This window comes from Eleginops maclovinus, chromosome 6, assembly GCF_036324505.1.
Source record: "Eleginops maclovinus isolate JMC-PN-2008 ecotype Puerto Natales chromosome 6, JC_Emac_rtc_rv5, whole genome shotgun sequence".
NCBI classification, from domain to species: domain Eukaryota; kingdom Metazoa; phylum Chordata; class Actinopteri; order Perciformes; family Eleginopidae; genus Eleginops; species Eleginops maclovinus.
Window position 1 is genome coordinate 23,093,338 of NC_086354.1, and position 14,359 is coordinate 23,107,696.

General features: G+C 40.6%; 1 protein-coding gene across 7 annotated transcripts in view; it reads right to left on the bottom strand.

The window, feature by feature from the left end:
* LOC134866079 (partitioning defective 3 homolog) overlaps positions 1 to 8,619 on the bottom strand; it is a 244,430-nt gene extending 235,811 nt beyond the window's left edge. For all 7 annotated transcript variants that reach the window (XM_063886011.1, XM_063886007.1, XM_063886009.1 and 4 more), the window contains exon 1: positions 8,254 to 8,619. In XM_063886011.1, coding sequence (XP_063742081.1) covers positions 8,254 to 8,373 — 120 coding nt within the window. In that variant the 5' untranslated portion in view covers positions 8,374 to 8,619. The remainder of the gene's footprint in view (positions 1 to 8,253) is intronic.
* Between the last annotated feature and the right edge of the window lie 5,740 nt (positions 8,620 to 14,359).

Genomic DNA, 14,359 nt, shown 5'->3' on the forward strand with positions numbered 1-14,359 from the left:
TACCAATGTTTTGATTGTTTTTGATTGGATATGATACTAGATATCATGTTAGACTTTGGATGCAATTTGGCAAAAAAGTGATGCAATTTCATGGGCTTACCCTACTTTTCTAGCCATTTTAATATCTAACTATCTACTTAGTCAATATATCCTTATTACAGAGGATTATTCATAGTGTAAATAGCACCAACAGTCAACCATACGACATGAAAAGTGCCATTTGTAAGTCTTGAGCACTTTTTTAGGATATGATAGTTAAAAAACATTGAGTTTAGGAGGTTTTTCTAGACAAATCAAGAAAACAAAAATAGTAATACTAGGGTCATTAGAAACGTTACCCTTAAGTTGCTGCTTTATAGTGAGTGAAGCGTTTGAGTCCTGAGTATTCCCAGATGCCGTGCGTCTCGCAGCTCTGTGAAGCACAGTCGATGTGGTTGGGCGTGAAAGAATGTCAGACGGATTTTTTCCCTAATACAGTCAGGATTTCAGTTCAAATAGGACATTTATAGCTCAAAGCTTTCCATTCTTGTGCTGCAGACCTAAAACACCCAGAAGAGAATATTGTTCCTTGCACCTTTCGAGACAATGTCTGCTCTCCGTAGCCTCCGTGTTTATTATGGGTGAAAGTTGATGACTACTCAGTTATGCTTGGCCAGCTTAGTATAACTATCAGTTGAGACTGTTTAAATGTTGGCTCTAACCACACAACTCCTGAGTAAATTCAACCTGGGCAGGGGGGGGGGGGTGAATACAACGCAGTGTTCTCAACACAAGTATAAACCCTGTTCTGAAAGCAATCACTCAAACTGCTAATAACTTCAATAACACGGCCATGCCAGATGTTTTTAAGGTGTTGAATGCTTCACGGTATCTCTTTACGTTGATAAATATGTAGCCTAACCCGAGTCATTATATGTTCTGGAAGTCAAATCATCGTCTCACTCACACACACACACACACACACGTTTCCCACCCTTCTGGGAAGACATGCTAAGAATCTGTTTCATAAATAAACCATGGCTACCAGCTGAGAGGCCTGGTGGACGACTGTGGACGAAAAAACATCAGAGCCGAGCAGATATTCAACTTTTTATGAGCTTCTTGATCCTTTTTCCTGCACCAGTTTACATTCAGGAGCTTCCTCTGTTTATGGAAGAAAGTCCACAGCTAAACCGAACGAAGGGGGGCTGGGGGGGAGGGGGGCTGGGGATGAATTGACCTCAAAAACACCACCCTGTGATGAAGGCACTCATCAAAAGAACTTCAAGTGCTGGTGATAATTTTGGAAGAATCCATCAACCCAAAATAGGATGCCAACTCTGGCCTACTTTGTTTGTGTGTGGGGCCTGCTGGGGGGCGGGGGGGAGCCGCAGAGCTACATGTAGCCGGCTTTTGGTGCAACATGGTCGGGGTGCCAATGCTCCGCTGACTGGATCCATGCCAGAGTTCAAGTAATCTGTTTTCATAGCGCTCTGTAAACCCCTTAAGCTCTGTGTCATTAAGTCCTATGATTTGGACTCTCATTAATGATGGCTTGGTCGCCCCCTCCCCCCCAGCACGGTCAAGAGTTCAGTGTCACAATGAAGACCGTCTTTACAGTTTTATCTCTTCATTAATGGCGGGATCATGTAGATAGTTTGGGATTGGTCTGACTGAACACAACAGATCTCAGTCATACGTTCATTATTATCTGCAGTTCTACGCTTTGTGAAAGCAAGACAAGTCAGTGAAGGTAAGACCGTCTGACAAATCTTATGGATATTTTATTGCTCACCAAGTGAACAAGTCAGACTTAAATGTGTTTGGAATTTGGTGAAAACGTCCACACTCACTCTGCAAAAACCCTATGACTGTAGTGAGAACAGGAATGGGAATAAGCCAATACTTTAGAATAGTTTCCCTCAGGCATCTGTAGTGTGACACTTATTTGTATACACACAAAATGACGAAGTGAAGATATCAAAGGCCAGATCTTGAAACTGATTTAAAGTCCTCTGTTTGGGCCCCGGCCGTGGCGCAACTGGCTGGGGCACCTGCACCGTACGCCGGCGACCCAGGTTCGATTCCCGACCCGTGGTCCTTGCCGGATCGAACCCCGACTCTCTCTCCCACTTTCCTGTCACTCTCCACTGTCCTATCCGATTAAAGGCAAAAAGCCCCCAAAAAACATCTTTTAAAAGTCCTCTATTTGAAGAATAATGACTACATAAAGAATTTCAAGTCAAAGGTCAAATCTATCTCAAAGTCTCACGCTTATTGCTCTGCTAAATATTACCAATTTGAGCCCAATCCTAAATAAGATACTGCAGACATAGAACAGCCCTTGCAGTTAAGTTAACAATAATTCCTGGCGAATTTCCAACAACAAGTTTGCAGATATATCGTTGCTTGTTCCTTTACTTACTCTTTAAAGAACTGAAGACATTGCTTATGACTGTGACTCTTACTGCTCTGAAGAACAGCGTGAGCTCCACATCTGAATTGTAAATGAAGTTCAAAAAGGAGAGAACTGGTCTTCCCACCATCTGAGAACTTGAGCAGTCAGCATTTTACAGCCTCTTGCTTCACATCGCCCTCCCTCTCTCCGCATTAACAGACACCAACAGCAGCTCTGCACCGCTAATAACTCCATGCCATGTTCCCTCTCTCTCCTCTTGGGAAAACCCCGCTGGCGAAAGTGCCGCATTTCTATTATGACACTAATACAGTGGTGATCTCATGCTTGTGAGGTTGACAGCTCACTGGGCGAATTTTTCCCAGTGAATTAATGTCATCGGAGTTTTAACAACAATAAGATAATATAGTCCTAAAAAAATGCACAGCCCAGCAAAAAAAAAAAGGCTCTGTGGGAAAGGCTGTAGTGCCAACATCATCAGACGGCAAAAAGAAAAACAAACATGTCTCATGTCGCGAGGAAAAGTGATGAATTCGCCAGATGAACGTTATTTGAAAGAAGAATGAAACTGAATCTATATGCATATGTTTTAACGCATACATGAAGCCATTGTGCTCTGATAATTTGACACAGGAAGCTTCACATGTCTAAATCCTTCTGTTCACCCCAGTGCCTCTCTACCCCGACTCCTTTAGGAAATGAAATGCTGTGCCAGGTCATGTTTCAGGACATTTTTCACAGTAGTTTGGTCAAGGGCAAAGTCAGCGGCCCGGGGATCATCAGCGAAGCTCTTAATCCTGCACTGTGCCCGTTTTGGAAGCAGGAACCCATGGCTGGTACAGCGGTGGGATCACACAGACGACCTGAAAAATGAGGTAAACCTAGTGCACCTATGCTCAAAGGGCAATCACATTTGAGGTTTCTTTAGCTCTAATCATAATGGAAATGAGGGATCGATCCACTTTAATTATTTGTTAATTCACGGAGGTCAGGTACACATGGAAAATACTGCTCTGAACCAGCTGGAAGAATCATAATTGCAGAGTTGGGATAAAAAGATGGCTCTCATGCCTGGTATTATACAACTACTGTCTGGATTACATAACAAAACAACCATTAAAAAAAGCAAATGCCCTCTGGATAAAATCATCAGTGGAAGTTTTGCATTGTTGGCAAAAACAAGAGATTGAAAGCTTTACCCTACAAGCAGACAAAGTGCAAGTCAATGGACAATGCTTTTCCACTCACCTGTACATTGTTCTCTACCAATAATCAATCATAATGGGCACCATTATCGTCTCTTGGTTTGTGTCAAGGCAGATTCAATACATATATGAGAAATCCATCCAAAAGTAACCTTTAGTGTTGGTTTACTTCACTGAGATCATTTGTCTGCACCTAAACTTGGACAATAAGCAACTTTATGTACAAGTAAACCTTCCTGAGTTACTATAAAACATGCCTGGTGCAATACATCCAATGCATGCGATAGCAAAACTACCAACGCGTAACGAAACAACCATTTAAAAATCAGCTGAATTCTTTGGAAATCAGTTGTGATGAAAGATATTCGTGCCAGTTTTATATTGGTAGCAAGAAAACAAGAAATAAAGAGTCACTCTAAGAGAAGCAGTTGTTTTATTACTTCCTTGTGGTCCGTAAATATGGTTGTACTCAATCACAGCATTGCATAATGGTTCGCCCACCAGTGCATTTTTCTCTACCATGCATCCCTCAAAATGGGGAGTAGAATCGGCCCATTTTGACCACTAAAAACTGTGGTAAACACATGCCGTGCCATTTACACGAGCTACAGATTGAAACAAACAAGTGCAGAGGTGGAGGAATGAGGTTTGAGTTACGAAAGCATTAGGAACGAACGTGTGTGAGTGTGAACGCTCTGCACCCTTTGGACTTGACACTGTGTGCACTCTTGAACCTGTGACTCTGTGATCCTACATCAAAAACTCTAGCGTCATTTTGTTGCTCTCTTAAACAAAATAGGGCCACCTTGAAGCTTGTGGCTCATCTCTGGTGGCGAACGTGTTAATCTGTATTCCTGCACGGCAGCCGTTAACTCTCTCAACGTGTAGGCCTGCTTATCTCCAGGCTCCAACATCAAAGGCTTCGGCACACTAATTAATAAGTCATTTGTGCGATGAATTGAGTCATATCTGGAGCGCACTGCAGCACATAGCAATGACATCAGGACAAGATTAAATCAGGCTGACAGATTAGAGTCTGCTCAGATTTGATGATTTTCTGGAGCTCAATCCCCATTAAAGATGGTTATGTTTGGATGATTGATTATTGCTTATCAGACCTGTCAGATTTGATATAGGATTAATTTCTCTTCACGTCTGCTTTTGGAAATAAACTCACATTTCATTATCTAGCAAACTAAACAATTGTTTGATTCATATTTATTATATGAGACTTACTATAAGATATAGTACACAACAGAGGTCCTTTTCAAACATTGTTCTTGTAGACAGAATCTTATCTTCTTTAAATTGTCTATTTCAACATCATTGATGCCTGAGATTGCAGATTTCTGGTTATGAAATGTGAGAAATTAATGCTTTCCATTGTTTTGTGCAATTGTAAATTAAATGTGTTTGGATTTGGAAAGAAATTGACATTTGAAGGCACCATCTAAGGGTTTGGACGAGCTTTTCTCACTCATATTGGACATTATAGGACATCAAAACAACCTAACCCTAATACCAGAACTTAACATTTTAAGTAAGAACAACGTAGTCCTTTTTTTCACGTTTTCTGATGAAAACCACTTACAAAACCAGAGTAACGCCGGCTTCTTTCATCTGCTACAGTCATGTCAAATCTGTCCGCCTAAAATATGTACACAATAGCTCAGACTACTCCGGAGGAAACTCCAGCAGTGTGAACACACAACAATGCAGACACCTGATATTCCCATGGAGCTTTCTGAGCATTAGGAACAGTCTGTCAGAAAAAGAGACACATCTCATGGTTCCTCTGACATGCCAACGCTTAGGTGGGTTGTGGGTTTGGAGCAATAAACCACCAGACGGTTTTCCAGTCAAGGCTGTCATTTTAAACGCTCGCCAAATGGGTGAGAATCCACCCTATGATCTGTGGAAGGAAAAAGACGAGCGGGGGATAATCAGACTCCGTTTTACTTCTCGAGACTTTGTAGAAGGGAAAAAATGATCCTTGTCAAGTCCAGTTTCAGCGCGAGAGATCTGTGGCTCGTCCTAGTGTCCTCATCGTTCTAAATTCAGCGTTATGAGATGTCTAAAGGACTTCAGAAGTGGACATGGTTTCATTTTGTGCAGGAAGCATTCTTCTCTAATAACAGGGGAAGTGACATGGAGGTTCATACAAACACTACAGCAGGAAAACAACCTTTAATTTAGGCCTCTTATTAAGGGCGGGCTGACCATAAAGGCTGTGATCTCCGACACAACATCTGTGACCGCAATGCTTTCTGAGACACCTGCTAGATATGAGACACGAAAAATGCCCAACCTCGACTTGATGAAATATCTGCAGCGTGGAAGAACCGCAATAAACGCAGATCTGATGCGATTACACGACGAGGGTGTTGTACTGTGAGGGAGAAGGTTTTGATGTTGGGGGAAAAGTTCATGAGAAAATGTGGGTTTCTTTTTATTTGGTTTTAACTGTTGGATCAAAGCTTCTATAAGACAGAATGAGAAAGGCCTCTTCACAGACCACAGGCACACCCTTTACAATAAACAGCAGCACGTTTGGGTTGAGCCTTTTCCTTAATAAGAGTGCTGCAGTGATTACGCGCTTTTGCAGGCTGGACTGTAAGTTAGCATCGCAAGGGTTCCCTCAACCAAAACTTGGGGTAAATGAGTCCAAACACACATTTATGATACTTCAGCAGGATAGTCTCCACATATTAACCCTACTTGTGTAATAGTTGAAGCATCAAGGCATTTGCCAGAAGTAAAATGCTAAAGGAATGCTATAAATTATCTACAGCACCGTCAAATTGCTTCACATATCCACCACTAAGCTAAAGTTGGCTAACGTTAGCATGATGACGTTTAGTCGTCTCATTTAGTCACTTAGATAAACAACGGCTGTTTAAAGACGACAATTGGGATATTTACTGATGTATGTCATGTCGTGTGTGCATATTTTTTAAGCTTGTACCAACCACATACCTTACTTCTGCCTAAAATGCTAACTTTTTTCATGTTTAAAAGACTCGTTCCTGCACACCTCAGAAACAACAGCATCTGAGCTTCTAGCCAGATGCAAGACTGACTTCAACTGGTACCTTCATGCATGGAAACGGGCCTCAAATTAATATGATAAAGATCATTTAATAACATTTCAAATTGTTGTCGTCAACAACACTCAAATCTTCAAGGGAAGGTTTACACGCCTTGACTTTTCTCAGAAAGCTATGAGGACAAACTTGTTTTTCCCCCCAATAAAATCCAAATGTGCATGAAGTCACAAAGAGTTTCTTCTATATAAGCACGCTGGAGTTCAGCAGGGTTCATCTCTCTACCTGCCTCTCGGTAACACACTCTGCTCACACTGAATTATTCAGAGGAGGATACAGTATGACTTCTAGGTCACTATCATTACAACAAAAAAGAGACTGCCTTAAAGTTTGCACATGGGAGGGCGAAGCCTGAATTATTTATCAGTTTTAACTTGCTGCCTTCACATATTTGTACCTAAAATGAAGACTGGATGACAAACTAAATATATTGTATTGAATAACTTCCTGAAATACAATTCTCTTTTCCACGTTTTTGGGGGATTCTGAGTAAGATATAGTGCTCTAGATGCACACAGTTGGGTCATTTCACTTGGTTTCATGGTTGATATTTCTAGGTTTTGTTGCTCCTGTGCCCCCCAGTCAAATCTTATCTGATCTTCCCAGGGAGCATTGCACATAAAGCACCCCACCGGTTCAAAGGTTATCTGCTGCTACCCTGACACCATGCTGCAAGTTTTCTTAGGTTTGACTTTTATCTCCAAGATTTATGTGTCAGCTCCATGCCTCCACCAGTCAGCTGGAGCTTGGCACTGCAGTTTCCCTCCCCATCCTGCAGGGCCTCAGGCAGCCATGCAACTTCTCAGTTTATCTGTGAAAATTAAGCATGTAATCCAAACTACATTGCAACACAGTTTATGGAAATATCATTTCTTCTTGCTTTTCATCCTCTTGCATTTGAAGCATTACCTTAACTCGCATGCTTTGTCTTGCAGCTAACCCCCTCTTCCACTATAATTGGCTCATTTCAAGTCGAACAAACAGGAACTTTTGAAGTTTTTCGTGAAAGACACTTGGGAGCAGAGTGGAAACTAAAGCTGATAGGACTTTCCTGTTGTTCATTAGGCTCCATTACGCTGGACAGAACGCTGAACGCCACACTGCAGCCCTACTTCTGCAGGCTAACTTGCTAGTAGGCTAATCTCTCCTGGCAACTTTCAAAGAGGCACAAACTGAAGTCTTACAACTAAGTCTACAAGCATGCATGGGTGTGTGTTTAACACGTCCTTTTTAATACCTTTAAGCTGCAAAAAGCCGCGAAATTCCATCTTCAAGCCACAGTTGGAATCCCAGAGGAACTTTCGTGGGTTTACAAACACAAGGACCACAATGGCGCTGCGCCTTTCTTTGAAAACCGAGCGAATTAAACCCTCATGCATAGACTAAGTGCTCCAAAAATGAACACAAGTGCACAAGACAACAGACTCAGGCAACCCGTTCCTCTCTTTGGATGTATAAGTTAGCGCCATATTGAGTGCGCGTGCAGAGCGTAGCAACATTGTTTCCAGGAAAACAAAAGCAGCAAAGGAGACAAAGTAGCGTCTCTTACCTTTGCGATGGCCTTCTTGTATCTCATGACAGCCTGCTGGATGAGTGTGTGCACTTTAATATTCCCATCCCCGCACGGCACCACCACCCGGGTCCTGCCAAAACACACCGTGACTTTCATGGTTTTAGTATCCGAGGTCTTGGGAGTAAAACCGAGAAGAGGAGGAGGAGGAGGAGGAGGAATCGGTGTGGAGATAAAAAAAGGAGCATGGGTTTGTTTTTTCTTGGTTCGGCTGTATTCCTTCAGAGAAGCAAGGACTAAAGGTCTTTCCGCTTCTCCCCGCCGGACGACATTGTTTTCTGTGTTTTTTCAGACCACCTGTTTAGCTTCCCTCACTCCTTCCCTCTCTCGCTCCCAATCCCTCTCTCTCCCTCTGTGTTCGGTCATGTGCTGCGTTCAGGTGCACTCGGGAAAAGTTGGGTAACTAGAATGAACGTCCCACAGGGATGTAAAAAAGGCAAGAAAATCAGAATACCTTCATCAGAAAACCTTTATTCGTCCCATAAAGGCCAAAGATAGCAAAGTATTCATGAAGAAGCATACAAATATTTAAGATGAATGAAGAAATGACACGATTTACAAAATACACATTCAGTACCAGTAACAGTTTTGAGATAAAGCAGCCAGGTGAACTTTTTAAAGATGGAAGTATATATTCTACAGCTATTAACCGTATATATACATATTTCACATACTTGGTATTGCACACCAGGGGTGTTATAGTCTAGTCTTTGTTGTTATGTGTGTTGGGGTCTACCAGGGGCCACGATGGTTATACAGCCTGACTGCTACAGGAAGGAAGAGTTAAATGATCCAAATAAACAAAAGTGTTTTTGACATTATGCATAGGAGAAATTTTTAAAAAGTTGCAGTTGTTAAAAGCCATGTTACACTATTGAATCTGATTATTTGTGTACAAATTAAATACAAAAGATGTGTAAAGCTGGTCACCAAACATCATTTGATTTTTCCAGAAATAACAGTGTCAGAGTAAGGTCACAATAACTGAAACACTTACACGTTTGCCAACTCACAACAAGGTTATAACGTTTTGCATTAGGGCACAGAGGACTGGTTTATACAAGCCTTTGTTTTATTAGTGGTAATCTGGATAATGGTTGGATCTCTAATCGAATTAAGTAAAATCAACGTTTAGTTGTGTTAGTCTGAGTGGCCTTTTTATAATGCAAACATTGTCCAACGGTGCTTAAGAATGTAAGTAAGAAAAAGAAATGCATGTCTGATACATTTACAGCTACTTTAGGATTTAAGTCCATAAACACATCCATTAGGCTACATTATAGATGTGCAGTCTTTGCCTTTTGTTTCATTTCTGCAACATTCAATAGCTCTGCCTATCTTATCAGTTCTGTATTATACCTACTTTGTTCTGAATATGTTTCTTTAAATACTTCCAAGTCCACAAAAACAGGATAAAACTGCATGTCCTCCCTTCACCTTGAATTGTTTTTACACAGTCACATCCAACAATATATTGACCTTGATAAAGAATTAAATACATCTCTCTAAAAGTGTTTTTCTTACTAAACAGGGCAAATAATTTAGATTTATTCAAATAAAATATTAATCAAAAGCATAGTCTAATGTTTAACGTAACTTTAAAAACTTCGATCTAAGGAAGAATGTCGCGTCTGAGACTTCCAACTTTCGAAGCTTGATTTTACGAGCAGTCCCTGAAGGCGGCAGAGGAACAGTGGAAGCCCCAGCTGCAGTTTGGCCCCCCGCTGTGGTCAGCACGGGGAGTGTTTGGCGCGCAGAGAGGCAAATCCTACACTCACTGTGGTTAAAGTTGTTAAGAGCATTACAAGGATTGAAACAATGCAGATTAAAGCTGCTGCAGCTCTGAGATGCATCCTCACGTGAATACAAAGTTGAGTCAAATAAAAGATAATTATCTAAATCAATTCAGTTCTGTAACGGGAATAGTTTAGTGTTAGTGAGTTTAGGTTTAAGGTTAGAATTAGGACTTGGTAGAGATTGCTAATGTATTAATAAGCTTTAATTAATACAAGCTTTTCAATTCAAGTGTTTAGAAAATCTACCTTTCATGAAAATAATTCCTTCAAATGCCTTACGAGCAATAATGTGGTTTTAATATCTTTATTAATTATAAAACACTGTATATATTTAGATCTACTTTGTTTTATATATTTATTGCTTTAACATATATTTTATAATATTTATTTATTATACATACTGTGTATTTTTATTTATTTATTATTATGTTTTATTTTTTTTAAATAGGGCACTTACAATATTTAATTTCCCACCAGGAAAAATGAAGTGTTCTGATACTGTTTTATTTTTTCTATGCAGTGATAAATATCTTTTTTATTACTGTACTTAACACATCATCCCTTGTTAAAAGCCACAGGTCTTTCTGAGCACCTGCTCCTTTCTTATTTCAGTCCACTGTTACATCCAGTCTGAAGCTGAACCACAGCCCCGATGGAAAAGCAGTCCAGATCCTTCTGCAGCGCTTTTAGGAACAGCTGCATCGCACCTGGATGGGTTTGTAAAACTGAACACGTCTGCACCCAAGCACCGGGTTACTGAGAAATATATCAATGAGCCACTGGATTTTATTTCATATTTTCTCGGCGCTTTCAATCAGAAACCAAAAAGTCAGACAAACATGAGATGTGTGTGCTCTGTGTCATGATTGAAGAGTGCTATAGTACCCAGTGGTTAAATGTAAAGGTGCTTAAGTACTTTCCCTTTTATGAATATGCTTCTATCTCGCTATATTTTGGAGGCATATATTGTTTTACATTCATTTACCAGTCTTAGAAGTTTCTTTTTAGATATAACAACATGATATACAACTAATATAACCAGTGTTTTACACAGTTAATTGTTAGAGAATTGACTCAACTTGGACAAACTACAATATAAAAATGATCTGGCATGATTTTGTTATAGATAAAAAACAGTTCAATACACTATATGATGATAAAATACTGTGGAAGAAAAGCCAGTATGCAGCTAAGTACTTTTACTTTTGATACTTGAGGTACTTTTCTCATTACCTACTTGTTCTTAAGATTTTCATCTAGTCACAATTCAGGACTTGAAAGGGAGTATTTTCAGACCATATTACTTCTAATTTTACTCAAGCAAAACATCTGAGTACCCTTTCCATCCCTGATAGAGCCCATAAAGCCAAAACGAGCTCAACATAGGTTTTAAAGCGGACATGAAAAGAGAGGAGAGCCACTGAATCTCAAGTATGTGGAAAGTGTGTGTGTGGTTTACATGGGGACTGGTTAAAAGGAGCCGTTTCACCGTTTAATGCCAGCATGCAGCTGTGAGGCTATTTTAACTCTGCACACAGCTGGAGATCACACAGCACCAACCACAGCCTGCAGCTGTCATAACACTCACCCCAAGGGCGAAGAAGAAGAAGAAGAAGAAGAAGAAGACTAGCATTAGCTTGCATTAGACTTAGCATGTTTATCATTTAGTGGATGTTTTGGTAGTAGAATGAGCTTCAGTCACTGTTTTTTACAATATGAGCAACAATAGTGAAGTACCAGACAGAATCGGAGGATGAAACCCTCTTTATTTGTCACACACATGCACACAGAGTGAAATTAGTCCTCTGCATTTAACCCATCCTAGTACTAGGAGCAGTGGGCAGCTATCGTGCAGCGCCCGGGGAGCAATGGGGAGGGGGGATTGGAGGTGTCCGGTGCCTTGCTCAAGGGCACCACAGCAGGGCCTAGGAGGTGAACTGAGACCTCTCAAAGTAGCAGTCCACTTCCATATTTCAAGTCTGTTCGGGGACTTGAACCAGCGACCCTACGATTCCCAGTCCAAGCCCCTACTGACTGAGCCACTGCTGGACACCAAGGTCAAATGTTAAAAAAGTACTTGTTTGGAGTGATTGATTCACTACAGAATTTGCTGGGAAATGTGCAGAACCGTTTTCTGAAGCTCCAAATGCACTTCAACTGCATACAGTATATGACAATGCAAAGTCCGTCCACTGTGTAGACAGACATGTTGTGTCTTTTGGACCTTTTTTTCCTGCTGTTGTTCTCTGTCAAAAGTTCTACGTCAAAGATGAACTTTTACACCCACCATGTAAAGTATTGAAACATCAAATTCCTCAACAGCAACCATAGTGGTCCACACCCTATTGAGATACAATGAAAATACGGCAGGTCCAGTCATGCATGTGATTTGCAAGGTTGTATGCAAAGTATTCACATCACTTTTTATCCTACATACAGAGTTCTGTGAAGCGTATCATCAGTGACCTCATGTGGCGTTAGTGGGACGGTTACTGTTGTCACTATAATATGAGGATAAGAGAAGACAATCCTTATGTTTTCTTATCCAACTCTTGATTCATAAATACTTTGAATAAGCTGTGGTTATGTAACAATGTCTCTCCGGTAAAAGCCCTTTAATTTTACTTTTATTTAACACCGATTTCTCAGACTTGTGTCCCACAGAATGTGATGTCCATCTCTGCATACATGATCTGGGATGCTTATAAATGCACCACAGAAATTTGACGTTAAGTTTGGAAATCATACTAAAAGAGGATCCCAAGTTAGGTCAATATATCGTTTGTGATTCTCAGTGCAGAATTGTATTAAGCTTGTAAGACTTTTTTTCAACAATAAGAATGGAAAAAGGTTGTAGCAGCTTAACCTCTGATACATTTTACCCCTCACTTTGTCTGAAAGGAGTGTGACATTCTACCAATGGAGAGGCCGGCTTTAAGCCTCAAAGGGCATACGGCTGTGAACCCCTCTGATGGTATTACCAGCACGGCATTGTGTTCCGTGTTCATCCCGGGCTAATTTTGTGTTAAAGAGCTGTCTGGCTTGGGTCATATGGTTCCCTGCTGTCGGGCTTCTGTGCCCCCCCCCCCCCCCCCCCCCCCCGATGGTCCCCCTTCTGCTGTTGGTTCTCCACCATCTGGAGCCTCCATCCTCTGACTGTCCAGGCCAAGGAGGAGGAGGAAGATCAGAGGGTATAAATGTGGGCTGACGGGAACCATGGCCAGAATAATGAATGTAATTTAGCTCCATTTTTTAGACAAACTTACAAAATGACTTGATTATAAAAATATTCAGAGGGGGAATTGAAATAATGCAGCAATATGATCAACATTAAAATGATTGGAGCTCATGAGAATATGCCAAAGTTATCAAACATGTTCAGAATTCTGCTTTTTACTGCAAGATAAGTGGGTTTACACCATATCCAGTCAATGGTTTACATAGGAAATTGCTTTGGTTTATAACGGTGTCTTATCACAGTAAAATAAATGACATGATTACATTTTTAAGCTGTATACTTTGAAGAAACGTTTCCCTCCAAAGCTGAGACAAACACGTAATGAAACATGTGCATTTTTAACACGTGCACTTTACATGAACCCAGCCTCTGAAAAAACACCTGATTCACATATTGCTGAATCAAGCATGACTTTATCCCACTGTTAGAGATTAAAGGGACCAGGCCAGTGTGATAACAGCAGGTTGGGGCGGGGTGTTGATGTTTGAACAGTACGACCTCTCCTGGCATGCAGAGGGACATATGGTGGCTCTGGGGTCACCGTCAGATCTAAATAAAGGAATTCAGCACAGTACATCCACAGAACTGAACCATTTGACTCAGAATGAAATGATACATAGGAAACATGACATCAGAAACACACATTTGGAATATGAAGACTTTGTATTATAGGTCTATCAATTTATTATTCTAGGCTTTTGGGAGATCTAAACGTACTGACAGCCAGGTTAAGACTTCGTTACCTAGATTTTATTACGTTTAGAAAATGCTTTGAAATGATATAACCTCCTAAATAGTGGAAGAAATACATTTTTAAAGTGCTGTTGTATTTCTCTGCCAGCAGATGGCAACATTACTCTGGGCTATAAACATGCGAGTCACAATAAAAATAAAACCTAAATACTGTGTTGTTGTATTTTCTATGTGATGTCCTACTTTTTAAGATATATTGAAAGACATTGAGGTCAGTTAAGGTCGATTCATATAGTTTGATATTCACATGTATGTGGCATTTTACCGTTTTAAAATGAATTTGAATAATCGTGTCAAT